The sequence below is a fragment of the Schistocerca nitens genome, chromosome 4 (assembly GCF_023898315.1).
Source record: "Schistocerca nitens isolate TAMUIC-IGC-003100 chromosome 4, iqSchNite1.1, whole genome shotgun sequence".
Taxonomy (NCBI): domain Eukaryota; kingdom Metazoa; phylum Arthropoda; class Insecta; order Orthoptera; family Acrididae; genus Schistocerca; species Schistocerca nitens.
The window spans coordinates 602,327,926-602,343,749 of NC_064617.1; the positions used below are offsets into that span (position 1 = coordinate 602,327,926).

At 39.1% G+C, this 15,824-nt stretch overlaps 1 protein-coding gene across 5 annotated transcripts in view; it reads right to left on the reverse strand.

Moving 5' to 3' along the window:
- LOC126253482 (serine/threonine-protein kinase dyf-5) overlaps window positions 1-15,824 on the reverse strand; it is a 318,570-nt gene that overhangs the window by 184,125 nt on the left and 118,621 nt on the right. For all 5 annotated transcript variants that reach the window (XM_049954847.1, XM_049954846.1, XM_049954849.1 and 2 more), the window contains 2 exons: window positions 13,375-13,587; window positions 13,012-13,183 (listed from right to left, as the gene is read on the reverse strand). In XM_049954847.1, coding sequence (XP_049810804.1) covers window positions 13,012-13,183; window positions 13,375-13,587 — 385 coding nt within the window. The remainder of the gene's footprint in view (window positions 1-13,011; window positions 13,184-13,374; window positions 13,588-15,824) is intronic.

The window sequence follows — 15,824 nt, forward strand, 5'->3', positions numbered from 1 at the left end:
ATTCTGGATTTTCCATTGTTTGAAGCAACTAGACAAAAAAAAAAGGTTTTGCAGAGAGTGTTCTGTGGCACTGCCCCATTAGTGCACTTGTATTTATCGTGAATCTTTTCCCCAGCACAAAGTCATAAGCAACTGGTAAGAAGTGCAGATGACTCATACAGTATAACCCCACTTTTATGTTCCTAGAATTAACGTTTTCCCACCATTCATAACATTTATCATTCGTGTCAAATTTTCTATGTCCACAATGTTAATTTGCACCCAGTTTTGTGTCAGCATATTTAAAATTTTCCCGGGATTTAAGCATTATGAAAAAATGTTCGTGGAGAAAAAGATGACATTGGCCATCAAGCAGTATTTACAAATATTTCATGGTTAAGTTTCCTGACACCAAGGCACTCTACTCAATGCATTTGAACCAGTCAACGTGCAAAAGAACAATTCGGGCCATATCTCCCACCGCTGCCAAGCTCTACTTGGCGTAGTGGCTGATAGGAGTAACTAGGTTCATTTGAATAAAGATATCATGACCAACCACAACCATTTCCAAGCTGTCTTGTGATTGTTGTGATCATTGTGACACCTTTGTCGAGCCATATTTAGCGTCTTTCGGCATTTGCCCACTTGTAGCACTAGATGACGCCGTCATTCACTTTGCGTTGCTCAAATGTTTTTAGTTTAAACACAGCACCGGTTACGTACTTTTCTCATGCTGGGCAAAACATGTTTTGAGAATTTATTCTCGTTGTCAAGTGCAGTATTTCCGTATGTATTTTTTGTGATATTACACAAACAAACAATGTGAGGAATAGTTTGCGAGTTTGTGGTTTCCCACATAACTGAGGAGTCACGGTACCTGGTAACCTCAAAAAGACAACTACAGTGCAAGAGATGCAGAATAAAACATATTCAAACACCACACAAAATACTTGTGTACAAATTTGCACTTGACAATGATAAAAAATTCTCGAAATGCGGCATTGTGTTAAGCTTGAAAAAATACATAATTAGTGCAGTATTTCATTATTTAAATAAGGAATGACAAGTAAAGGCTTTCAAAAACATAGATTATGACCTATGAAATTGAGTCAAATGTTCCTTCTTCCCAGACAGTTATCAGTTCCAGTTACATCAGTGGTTTTTATTAGATAATAAACCTTTATTAGATAACAAGACCCTGAGAAATCTTTTGATGCCTGTTATGTACAGTTATCATACAAAAGTGCAAAAATGCAAGGGGGTAATCTATACGTAACTTTTACAGTTTAAAATGTTATTCCTCATGTTTTACATTTTCCTGATTTGATCCTATTTTTTGAAGTCCCTCGAAAAGAGTAAAAGCAGGGTTACACTGTACATAACAAAGGTAAAAGAGCAGACCAGCATAATTACAGACCAATACAATATCCTTAACATTGGTTTGCTGCATAATTCTTGAACACGTTCTAAGTTTGAATATAACAAATTATGTAACAAAGTATATGACATAAAAGTGTTTTTCCACAATCCGCATGGTTTTAGAAAGCATCACTATTGCAAAATTCAGCTTGCACTTTTTTCATATGATATGAGGCACTGAGAACCATAAGAGCCTAAAGCACATCATCATCGCTTTTGAGATTGTAGCAAGTACAAATTCTCCTGATGTCTGTTGATATTATGGTGAACCAGCATTATCTGTATATGTAACCCCACACTGTGTATATGAACATGTACAGAAAAGCTGCCTCACCGATTTCTCAGATAGTCATTTCCATAAGGACTCAAGGCATAATTTTGTTATTCTGCACTGTTCAATTGTTGTTAAGGTTTGGAAACGTAATTTCATGGCTACATCATGTATGAAGCAGTACTATACTACGTCACAATTGAAGGTGTTTTGGCAGTTCTGTCTGAAATGTAGGCCACAGAATGTGCTTTATGAAAATTATGATAACAATGACCATGAAGTGTTGGAGTATGTCAAAATTGTGTGTATGATACATTTATTATTCATTATTTATTAGTAATTTTTAGAACATTTGTCATGGGCAATGTTATGATTCTAATTATTAGTAATTTTTGAGAACATTTCTCATGGACAATGTTCTGATTCTAATTTCACATTAATTATAAACCTTACAACAGTTGAGTGACACTAGCTTATACATGGAAATTTTCTGAATTAATGTTTATACTAAATATAGGCTTAAATATCAATTAACATCTCATAACAAAGTGGGCACATTATTTTTCTGTAACAGGTACAGGATATTGAGATTTGGTTGAAAAACAGTTTAAACCTATGAGACTGGTGGTTTCTATATAAATTTGATTTACATAAACATCTATTTTTCTCAAAACTTTGTTTCTTTGCTTTGGATTATTACAGTTCTCAGTGTGTCACATCCAACAAACCATGGATGTAGGGCAACCGGCAAATTCTATATTTCTGGATTTCCAAAAAGTGTTTGACATAGTGCCCTACTGCAGATTGTTGATGAAGATTTGAGCACATGGATTAGGTGCCCTGATATGTGAATGGCTCAAAGACTTTTTTTTACCCAGAGTGTTATCCTTGGCAGTGAGATTTAATCAGAGACAAGAGTACTGTCAGGAGTGGCTCAGGGAAGTCTGATAGACCACACTTATTCTCTATATCCATTAGTGTCCTGATGGACAGGGTGGGCAGTAACTTATAGCTGTTTGCTGATGGTGCTGTAGTGTACAAGACTGTGTCACTCTTGAGTGACTGTAGGAGGATACAAGATGACTTTGCTGATGATGCTGAGGTGTAGGTGTCCAGGAAGGTGACATTGTTGAGTGACTGTAGGAGGATACAAGATGACATAGACATAATTTCTAGTTGTGTGATCAGTGGCAGCTTGCTCTAAAGATGACTTATGTTTAAAAATGTAAATTAATGCAGATGAGTAGGAAACAATCCTGTAACATTCGAATACAGCATTAGTAGGGTGCTGCTTGACACAGTCACATCAATTAAATATCTGGGCTTAACAATGCAAAGAGAAATGATATAGAATGAGCAAATCAGATTGGTAGTAGGGAAGGTGAATGCTCAACTTTGTTTTATTGAGAGAGTAAGTGTAGCTCATCTATTAAGGATAATACAGGGTGTCCCAAAAAGAATGACCCGATTTTAAATAGAATTATTTATTAGGAAGAAGGGCTTAACACCAACAAATTGCATACTAAATTACTCAGAAAAGACAGAAGTTTATAAAAATCCACCATAAATGTTCAATATGTCCTCCATTGGCTGCACAGACATCATCTAGCCAATAGCCGAATTCATCCCAAACTGAGAGTAAGGTGTCTTCTGTCATTGAAGCTACAGCAGCTGATATTCTGGTTTTTAGTTCATCAATGTCACGAGGTAAGGGAGGAACATAAACATATCATTTAACATATCCCCACAGGAAGAAATCAAATTGTGTTAAGTCAGGGGATCTAGGAGGCCAAGAGTGTCAAGCCTGGTCTCATGGTCCTGTACGCCCTCTCCAATGTTGAGGCACGTTGGCATTGAGGAAACTGCACACGTTGTTGTGCCAGTGTGGTGGTGCTCCATCTTGCTGACAGATGAAATTGTCAGAGTTAAGTTGTGGAAATAACCAGTTCCATAGCATTGCAAGATATGATTGTCGTGTTACAGTTTCTTCCTAAAAAAAGTAGGGTCCATAAACCTTGCTTTGTGAAACAGCACAAAAAACATTCACTTTTGGTGAATCACATTCGTGTTCAATTGTTTCATGAGGATTTTTGAGCCCCCATATACACACATTACGACGGTGAACCTTACCACTAATATGGAAAGTTGGCTCATCGCTGAATATCAACTGTGACATAGAAGTGTCTTCTTCCATGTCCTCTAGAAAAGCATTGCTAGAGTCCAACTGCTTCACTTTGTCAGTATCTCTAAGAGCTTGTACCAGTTGTAACTGGTATGGTTTGAGGGCTAAACGATGCCGTAACACATGTCACACTGTCATGTGTGGTAATGCAACTTCTCAGCTAGCACAACACGTAGACTTGCAGGGGCTCTGCTCAAATGCTCGTCGGATTTGTTCCACTGTTTGTTCAGGAATGCGTGGCCGCCCAGGACTTTTGCCTTTACAGAGGCACCCTGTTTCTTCAAACTGTTTATACCGCCATTGAATGTCCTTTGGTAATGGCAGTTTAGCACAAAATCGAATATGAAACACCCGCTGAACTGTGATCACTGATTGAGTATGACTAAATTCGATAACATAATACGCCTTCTGTTGTGTGGACGCCATATTTTTTGAGACTGGCTCCATGCTCCATGTCAGCACTCGTAGTGACATCTAGCAGATTTTTTCTGAAACTCTAGACCATGCCGATTACATCTAGTGCTGTTTCCGTTACCTAGTGACATCTGTCTCAATATTATTACAAGTTAAAATCAGGTCATTCTTTTTGGGACACCCTGTACAATGTAAATGGATAGATGAAAAATCTACTCACCAAGCAGCTGCAGGGAAACATATACACAAAAGGATTTAACTTTTACAAGGTTTTGGAGCCAATGGCTCCTTCTTCTGGCAGAAGAGGTGAAGGGGAAGTAAGAGGGGTGAAGGAAAAGGACTGGAGAGGTTTAGGGAAAGGGGTATAGTTCAGAAAAGTCACCCAGAACCCCATGTCAGGGGAGACTTACCAGACAGGATGTGAAGGAAAGACTCATCCATTATGGAGACAGAAGGATGCTGATGTGAACCATTCTTGAGTACTGTTCAAGTGTTTGGTATATCCACCAAGTCAGATGTCAAATTGAATGAAGATATCAAAGCAAATCAGAGACATACTGCTTGTTTGTTACTAGAACATTCAATGAGCAAAAAAAGTATTACAGCGTTGTTTCATGAACTCAAATGTAAATCTCAGAAGGGGAGAGACCATTCTTATGATGAAGCAGCTGAAATTTAGAGAACTGGCATTTGAGGGTTGGGTTGGGTTGGGTTGGGTTGGTTTGGGGGAGGAGACCAGACAGTGAGGTCATCGGTCTCACCGGATTACGGAAGGACAGGGAAGGAAGTCGGCTGTGCCCTTTCAAAGGAACCATCCCAGCATTGGCTTGGAGCGATTTTAGGGAAATCATGGAAAACCTAAATCAGGATGACCGGATGTGACATTGTACTGTCATCCTCCCAAATGTGAGTCCAGTGTGCTAACTATTGCGCCATCTCGCTTGGTGGCATTTGAGGCCAACGGGGCTTGTACGGAGGCTTATAGATGGTTATTTTTCTCTCAATGCATTTGCAAGTGGAACAGGAAAGGAATTACCAGATGTGGGCTTGCAGAGTCTGTACGTAGATGTAGATATGGGAGGTCTATATTAGCTACAATATCGAAGAGTTTCAGTTTTTTTCATCATGCTGTAAGTTGTGAACTTCATTCGTCAATGTACATATGGAGACCATATATTTATATATCTGTTGCATTCTATAACAGTGTGTTCTGCATTTCCTTCCAGACCTTACTCAAATCTTCTATTAAAACTCTTCTGAATTCTACACAGTGTATGGGGTATGCCAGGTCATAAATCATATTATACTCTTTGATTGGGCAGCATATCTCAATCGGAGTCACTCATGCACACTTGGAAAAATTTCTTATATGCAGTATGCTGGTTTCTTTGTGACCCAGTCATGTCACTACTCTGTGGGAGTCATGTTACCATTATGTTAGCATCCAGTCCTAAACTTGTTTTTGTTTAGGGTGTGTTGTAGAGAGTATTTGTACACATTGTGATGTCCTGCCTCCATAACCTATAACACAAACTAACACAATGAACCTTCATGCCCACTACACATATTGCAAAGAACACCAATAGTACTCCTACAGGGGTAGTGCTGAACACACCAGTACTTCTTAACAAAACATGTTTTTGGATTTAATAGAATTTTTTGGCTGTATGTCCACTCAATCATTTGTGACTCAAAACACCAGCAGCACTCTTTTTGTTGTGCATGTCTGCAACTCAACATCTTCACTACATGGTGAGTAGCAATATATACTTTTCATAATACTGTCATTACTCCAGGATTAGTTTTACTGTTTGGTATGATGACTCTTCTAGTTTTGCTCTGCTGTCTTTTGTTACAACCACCAATATCATTTGCACATGTAATAACACTGTCAGCACATGGGCTTCCATCAAGGGTATTAACAAAAGTTCAAGATGATATCCCAGATTATGGGAGCTACACACCAAACTTCACAGACATCATTTAGCAATTTTTCAGATAATTGTGACAGCAGTTGTCATCCATTTAAAAGTCATTTCTTACAAGGGAAGCTGCCCATCACAGCCCCCTCAGGTTTTGTGGTAAGATGGCTTAGTGGATAGTCCGTCAAAAACTGAACACAGATCAAGCATGAAAATAGGAAGGAAGTGTACTGAAATGTGAAAAAAAGCAAAATAGAAACAGTGAAGGTTGAAGGAAAATAAGTTCAATATAGTGCAGCCTGATACAGTAACAGTGTCATGCTAAGGTGGTCATGGTGTTGGACTGCTATGTTCAAATCCATCTCGTGCACCGTGCCCCCCCCACCCCCCCCCCCCACCCCCCCCCCCACCACCACCCAGGTCTTTTTTTTCCAGAATAGTATGAACTGTCCATCCGGCCATTGAAATGTTTGTTCTCTTTCTGTAGTCTTGGCAGTTGTCATACTATACACTGGTTATAGAATATAAGTCATGTGGTAAGGATACATTACCATTGCAAGTAAATGTGATGAATAGTGACAGCAGGCAAGACACCACACAGACATCTCACAGAAATAAAAACAACAAACAGATGGATGTGAACTATGTTACAACAAAGGAATTCAAAACTTCAAAATGGAATGCAACTTCAAAAATGTTAAAAATATATGGTTTGACAGAGCACAGAGAAACTGTGTGATTGTGAAACTGTCTCGTTCATTTGCTACAGCTTATGTGACAAACATATTATGTTTTCATCATTTCCTTGAGAGTGATCACATTCACATTCATACGAACACCTAAATTGGACACATGTTCTGTCACTAATGCCATGTATGACATACCAGATGTTGTTTTTCAGTGAAGGATTTGGTTGACTTGTCACCTTGTCATCAAACATTTGCGATTCCCATTTGAAAGCCACTTCCTTTCGGCTGCTAATAGAGTAGTCATGCAGAATCTACTGTCATTATAGATCACTTCATTACACCTCACTGTTGCAATTAGACATTACACCACAACAAACACAAATTTGTATACAAAAAAGAAGAAGAAGAAGAAGAAGAAGAAGTAGCACAAGGGAGGTTTGAACAGGGGGCACCCATATGGCAGTTCAGAACTGCAACCACTTGACCACAACAAAGCTGCTGTTTCAGGCTCCTCTATATTGCGCTTCATGTGCTTTGACCATTCACTGTTTCCAATTTTTTTTTTTTTTTTTTTTTTTTTTTTTTTTTTTTTGTTTGGCGGGGAGTTTTCCATTGTTAGTAGTAATATAGAAAACCACTGTATAGCCATTTTGAGATATTCAGCTCTCTTAACAAGCATACAAAACAGGACACTATAAGATGTCAAATGTTTCAGCTATGTTGACACTATCCCAACAGTGTATTTTATCTGTATTGCATTTTCAATGGTCACTATATAATTTATTTCATCACCTATCTATGGTCTTCTCTTGCCATACTAAAAACTGGTATTTATTAAAATCATGGATGTCTCCATGGTCTGAAGTCTAGTACACAGTAGTTTCACCTTTCCAAAAGAACACTCAAAACTTATGGATTGCTATGATTTAATGGCTTTGGGATCATAACTGAGTCATATCTTTATTAACAAAGAGATAGAGGGGCTGGCCAGTACTTACCTCAGCTCAGTACAGCCGATAGATACACAAAAAACAGAACCGAAAATTTACATTCCTAGCTTTCGGAACAAATGTTCCTTCATCAGGATGGAGAGAGGGGAAAGAAAGGGAAGAAGGGAAAGTAGATTCAGTTACTCATAACCCAGGTCATGAAGCAACAGGGAAAGGAAAAAAGGGAGGGTAGCAAGGATGGAGGCATGGTTGTCAGAGGGAAGCCAAAGATATTCTACTGTAAGTACTGTGCCAGCTTCAAACCAAAGAGGATGCATACAGAAGTAAAGAGGTATACAGTGTAAAGATAAACACAACTATGTAGGATGAAAAGATGCGTGAATGGCTAAAGAGGAAAGGGAAAGAGGAGAAGACTGAAGAGTAAATGGGAGTGAGGTTGTTTAACGTAGGTTCAGTCCAGGGGGATGGCGGGATGAAAGGATGTGTTGGAGTGCAAGTTCCCATCTCCGCAGTTCAGAGGGACTGGTGTTGGGTGGGAGAAGCCAAATGGCACATACAGTGTAGCAGGTTCCTAGGTCCCTAGAATTATGCTGGAGGGCATGTTCCGCTACTGGGTATTGGACATCTCCTAGGCGGACAGTTCGTCTGTGTCCGTTCATGCGCTCAGCCAGTTTAGTTGTTGTCATACTGATGTAAAAGGCTGTGCAGTGCAGGCATGTCAGCTGATAAATGACATGTGTAGTTTCACACGTGGCCCTGCCTTGAATTGTGTATGTTTTACCAGTAGCGGGGCTGGAGTAGGTGGTTGTGGGGGGGTGCATGGGGCAGGTTTTGCAGCGGGGTCGGTTACAGGGGTAGGAACCGCTGGGTAGAGAAGGTAGTCTGGGAATATTGTAGGGTTTAACAAGGATGTTACGGAGGTTAGGGGGGCGACGAAAGGAAACTCTGGGTGGTGTGGGGAGAATTTTGTCAAGGGATGATCTCATTTCAGGGGTTGACTTGAGAAAGTCATATCCCTGGCGGAGTAATTTGTTGATGTATTCGAGGCCAGGATAATATTGGGTGACAAGGGGGATGCTTCTGTGTGGTCTGGGGGTAGGAACATTGTTGTTGGACGGGGAGGAATGTATTGCTCGGGAGATCTGTTTGTGGACAAGGTCTGCAGGATAGTTGCGGGAGAGGAAAGCACTGGTCAGGTTATTGGTGTAATTGTTGAGGGATTCATCACTGGAGCAGATACGTTTGCCACGAATACCTAGGCTGTAGGGAAGGGAACGTTTGATGTGGAATGGATGGCAGCTATCAAAGTGAAGGTACTGTTGTTTGTTTTTGGGTTTGATATGGACAGAGGTGTGGATGTGAGCTTCAACAAGATGAAGGTCAACATCCAGGATGGTGGCTTGGGTTTTGGAGAAGGACCAGGTGAAATTCAGATTCGAAAAGGAGTTGAGGTTATGGAGGAAATTAAGGAGTGTTTCTTCACCATGAGTCCAGACCACAAAGATGTCATCTATAAACCTATACCAGGCCAGGGGAAGCAGCTGTTGGGTCTTCAGGAAAGCCTCCTCCATGCGGCCCATGAAGAGGTTAGCATAGGACGGAGCCATCCTGGTTCCCATGGCCATTCCCCTGATTTGTTTGTAAGTCTGGCCTTCAAAAGTGAAGTAATTATGGGTTAGGATGAAGTTGGTAAGTGTGATAACGAACGAGGTTTTTGGAAGATCTTCGGGTGGGCGTTGGGAGAGGTAGTGCTCAAGGGCAGAGAGACCATGGGTATGTGGGATGTTTGTGTAAAGGGATGTAGCATCTATGGTGACAAGAAAGGTTTCAGGTGGGAGAGGTGTGGGAATGGATTTGAGGCGTTCTAGGAAGTGGTTTGTGTCTTTGATGTAGGATGGGAGTGTGCGGGTGATAGGTTGGAGGTGTTGGTCTACCAGAGCTGAGATACGTTCTGTTGGGGCTTTGAAGCCTACTACAATGGGACGGCCAGGATGGTTCTCTTTGTGGATTTTGGGTAATAGGTAGAAGGTAGGAGTACGGGGCTCAGGTGGAGTGAGTAAGTCTATGGACGCCGTTGTGAGGCCTTGTGAGGGACCTTGGATTTTTAGGATTTTCTGCAGCTCAGTCTGGATGGAGGGAATGGGATCCTGAGTAACAGCTTTGTAGGTTGAGGTGTCGGAGAGTTGACGCAGTCCTTCTGCCACATACTCCACACGGTGAAGTACCACAGTTGTGGAGTCTTTATCCGCCGGGAAGTCTTTTTTTGTGTATCTATCGGCTGTACTGAGCTGAGGTAAGTACTGGCCAGCCCCTCTATCTCTTTGTTAGTATTTGTTTCACATCTTTATATGAGATTTTCCATTAATCATTCATATCTTTATTATCATTACCTAATACATACTTGAAGCAAGCATTTATTGAACAGTGTTATAAGATGAGGCACAACCTGCAACTTTTTTTTGTTACAATGCCTCCATGTCCTGGCAGTTCTTCAGCAAAGAAAACACACACACACACACACACACACACACACACACACACACATTCACACAAGCAAGTACAACTCACTCACAAGTGACCCCTTCCACTAGCAGCATCGGTCGGAGCTACTGTTGGAAGCAGTCATGTGTGCTTGAGATGTACTTGCTTGTGTGTTTGTGTGTGTGTGTGTGTGTGTGTGTTTTCTTTGCTGAAGAAGGCTTTGGCCAAAAGCTGTAATGCATAACAGTCTTTTTGTTGTGCCTGTCTGCAACTCAATGGATGACCATTATGGTGAGTAGCAATCTACTATATTTACGCAAATCTAATGCGCCATCAAATGTAATGCACACCCCAATTTTAAAAATTAAATTAATAAAAAAAAAAGGAATTTTGGCACATCGCTGGTAAGGTATTTTTGTATAGTTGAAATTTATTTTACAATGCTAACTTTATCTCAAACAATAGTGAATGTATACATGAACTATAAAAAGCAATAATAATTTATTTTTAAATTACTTATTACGGTAATAAGTGAAATTTTCATTACTGAAAAGAATGCCTAACTTGATTACCTACATGACATACAAAGAAACATACTGTAAATTACAGGCGTTACTCATCATTATTCACTAATGTCATCATTACTGGAATCCTCCGTTTATTGGTGCTTCGATGCGTTTTCAGGCAGCTAAAACCCAGTACGCAATAATGTAGGGTGCAGCACGTTTAATTTTTCCTGACAGTGTCAGTTTTGATTTGGCTAACAAAAACATTTTTTTCGTAGTGTTCCTGAATGTAACCTTTGAAAGGTTTATTAATACTGACATCCAGGGGTTGTAATACAGAAGTCATTCCTCCAGGAATAATAACAAGGTCACTGGGTAAGCTGTGGATCTTCTTTTTTACATTGTCAGTGAGATGACCACAAAATGCATCAAGACAAATCATTGATGGTTGCTTGGAAAGTCCACCAGGATGGAGTTCCTACATGTTTCAGAGCCAGTCAAGCATCAAAGTTTCACACCCAGATGTTTTGATGGTAACTTCTTTTGTACCCTTCTCATCAATCGTGTAATTACACGGCATATCAAACCAAACTGGAGTCTCATCAGTGTTGCCTATTTGGCCCATCAAAAAATTTCCAGAGTGTGATAACATACTGCTGAAATTCTTGAAGTTTCTTCTCAAAATCCTGTGGAAGCTTTTGGCATATTGTACAGCATCACAGAGATAAGCCCACTTGTTTCATAAAGCAATCAACCCATCCCCGGCTAGCCTTAAAATCTTGCTTCGGAATATTAAGAGCTGCAGCAACTTCTGCTTTTTTTATTATGGTGTCACTGGTCACATGTTGCTCATTCTTCCTCCTTTCTTAGATGAATTCCAAAACATTTACTTCAATGTCAGGATGTCTTCCTTTGTGAGGTCCATGAATTTCTTTCTAGTAGTGGTAGTTGCAAATAATCTCAATTTCTGTTTCTTCCATAAGTGAACGTTAATCTCAGCTACATTGAACTCTCTTCCTGCCCTTCTGTTAGCATGTTTTTCAGCATAAAGAATTACTTTAAATTACTTTACACTTGAAAGTAGCTTCATACAATATTCTCTGCTTGCCTTCCATTTCGTGACTACGTAATGCATAATGAAAACACAATATGAAGTACTGTAGTAGGCCAACAATAATGAAATGAGGTTGAGAAGTGCAACAATGCACTGTAATGTATGGTACAGTACCTAAATTTCAGCGGACAAAAAAAGAAAGAAAAAAAAAAGAAAAAATAACAACAACAACAAGAAGTTCTATTTCAACTGACAACTAAAGAAAATTTCCTCTCGTGGCAGTAGTGGATTTTGTTCTGACGCCTGTGAACAGAATTCAGAACTGGAAATATTTACCAGCTCTTTTAACTTGATAACTTCTTACCCAATTTACATCTTCTCTCTTTAATTCACAGATACCGTACCTATATTTTCTCTAGAGTTAAATAAATGTTTTACTACTCCAGATCACAATGGGTAAGAAATAACGGTGAACAATTCAAGTCCGTACTCAAATCTAATGCACCATCAAATCTTATGTGCACCCCAATTTTTGGTATTTCACATGGTAAAAAAAGTGGGCACTAGATTCGCGTAAATACGGTATTCTTTTCCTAATATTGTTGATATTCCAACCTGAAGTTTCAATTGTTTAATAATGGTCTATTTCAGTGAAAGTGGGGAGATGTAAACACTGTAATACTTCAGCGAACCAGGCTGTCCTAAAAACACTCAGTCAGTTTAATTACTTGCAGGTTCGATGGTTCATAATTGTGATCTCTCACTATGGTATGGAATGAGCCAGTAACATAAATTAAAGTTCTAACATGTTTCTAAATCTCCTGCAAGAATCCATATCTTATCATAAGTCCCAAACAACAGTGATACACATTTCAAACAAATAACTTGATTACACTGAACAAATTGTAATAGTCTTAATGCCAGGGACTCTCTGTAACTGTTCTTGCACATCTCTCACTGAGTCTCCTCAAATATCTTTTGTGAACATTCTAGGATAGTCTACACGTTGTCAAATCTCCCCACCCTTTTTCAAACTTTCAGTAAAAATGTCCAACTTAATATCCACCATTTTCAAAATTTAAGTGGAACCAATAGAGCAGTTCTATAACCAAACAGCAGCACTTTCAATACTGTAACTTTGTACCTTATCTGGAGTGCCAAGGATGGAACAAATTCTAAATATTTCATCAATTTCACTGTTTCCTGGAAATAATGGGCGAAACGTATATAGTTCAGCCATAATGCAGCCAACAGCCCAAATGTCAATTGGACTGCTATAGTTTGTGGAATGCAGCAAGACTTCTGGTGCACGGTACCTGTAAGGTATGCCACAAATTGCATTGTAGAAAAGTTATTTAATAATGTCACTAATAGAAAGTTGCTGTAAACAATATGAACTAATCAGATTTAAAATAATCACCTCAACTTATTCATACTATTGATTGAAACAGTCAACAAATTACAAGCAAAGAACTAAACTTGATTAATATGATGGAAAGAAACTTACCATCTAGTTGACACATAGTCTGTGTAAGGTGGACGAGACCTTATTTCTCTGGCTAAACCAAAATCAGCTATTTTAATCAGTTCAGGTCCCATGCAAAGCAAATTTTCTGGTTTCATGTCACGGTGAAAAAATCCATGCCTATGCATAAAAGCAAGTCCTTGGAGGACCTGGTACACCATGTTCCGAATGACTGGTTCAGGAAACAGTTTCTCTCTACATCAATAAAACAGAGAAGACTTCAGTTTTCACACAATTAATTTTCCTTCTTTTAAAATTTATAAGACATTTCCTCTGACCACAATTTATTCATTATGAACTGCGGATTAAAACTGAAGAAACTGCAAAAAGGCATGATTCCAGGAGATGGGACCTTGATAAACTGAAAGAACCAGAGGTTGTAGGGAGTTCAGAGGAAGCATTAGTGAATGATTGACAAGAACAGGAGAAAGGAATACAGTAGAAGAAGAATGGGTAGCTTTGAGAGATGAAATAGTGAAGACAGCAGAGGATCACGTAGGTAGAAAGATGAGGGTGAGTAGAAATCCTTGTGTAACACAAGAGATATTGAATTTAATTGATGAAATGAGAAAATATAAAAATGCAATAAATGAAGTAGGCAAAAGGCTATATAACCTAAAAATGAGATTGACGGGAAGTGCAAAACGGCTAAGCGGGAATGGCTAGAGGACAAATGTAAGGGTGTAGAAGCATATAACACTAGGGTAAGATAGATGCTGCCTACAGGAAAATTAATGAGACCTTTGTAGAAAAGAGAAAGAATCACCTGTAGAGATGCTTGAATGGAAAATCAGTCCCAAGCAAAGAATGGAAAGCACAAAGGTGGAAGGAGTATATAGAGGGTCTAAGCAAGGGCAAAGTAGTTCAGGGCAATGTTAAGGAAATGGAAGAGGACATAGATGAAGAAGAAATGGGAGATATGATACTGCGAGAAGAATTTGACAATGCACTGAACGACTTAAGTCAAAACAAGGTCCTGGGAGTAGACAACATTGTGTTAGAGCTACTGATACACTTGGGAGAGCCAGCCATGACAAAACTCCTCCATCTGGTGAGCAAAACATGTGAGACAGGCGTAATACACTCAGACTTCAAGAAGAATATAATAATTCCAATTCCAAAGAAACCAGGTGCTGACAGGTGTGAAATTTACTGAACTATCAGTTTGATAAATCATGGCTGCAAAATACAAACACAAATCCTTTACAGAAGAATGGAAAAACTGGTATAAGCTGATTTTGACGAACATCTGTTTGGATTCCAGAGAAATGTAGGAACACAGGAAGCAATACTGACCCTATGACATCTCACAGAAGATAGCTTAAGGCAAGGAAAATCTGTGTTTATATAGACTTATAGAAATATTTTGACAATGTTGTCTGGAATACTCTCTTTTAAATTCTAAAGGTAGCAGGGATAAAATACAAAGAGCAAAAGGCTATTTACAATTTGTACAGAATTCAGATGGCAGTTATAAGAATCAATGGGCATGAAAAGGAAGCAGTGGTTAAGAAGGGAGTGAGAAAGGGTTGTAGCCTATCCCTGATGTTATTCGGTCTGTATATTGAGCAAGCAGTAAAGGAAACAAAAGAAAAATTTGGACTAGGTATTAAACTCCAGGGAGAAGAAATGATAACTTTGAGGTTTGCTGATGCGACTGTAATTCCATCAGAGACATCAAAGGACCTGGAAGAGCAGTTGAACGGAATGGACAGTGACTTGAAAAGAGATATAAGATGAACATCAACAAAAGCAAAATGAGGATAATGGAATCTAGTCAAAATAAATCAGGTAATGCTGAGGGAATTAGATTAGAAAATGAGGCACTTAAAGTTGTAGATGAGTTTTGCTATTTGGGGAGCAAAGTAACTGATGATAGTCAAAGTAGGAAGGATATAAAATGTAGACTAGCAATGGCAAGAAAAGTGTTTCTGAAGAAGAGAAATTTGTTAACATCGAGTATAGATTTAAGTGTCAGGAAGTCTTTTATGAAAGTATTTGTATGGAGTGTAGCCATGTATGGAAGTGAAACATGGATGATAAAAAGTTTAGACCAGAAGAGAATAAAAGCTTTTGAAATGTGGTGCTACAGAAGAATGCTGAAGATTACGTGGGTAGATCATGTAACTAATGAGGGGGTATTGAACAGAATTGGAGAGAAGAAAAAATTGTGGTACAACCTGACTAGAAGAAGGGATCGGCTGATAAGACACATGCTGAGTTATCAAGGGATCACATGTTAAGTACTAGAGGGGAATGTGGGGGTAAAAATCAGATTCAGACATATGTAGTAGCTACTCAGATATGAAGAGGCTAGCACAGGATAGACTAGCATGGAGAGTTGCATCAAACCAGTCTTTGGACTGAGGACCACAACAACAACAACATTTTAAAAATTATTAAACATAAAGTCTTACTAACTGGTAAAAATA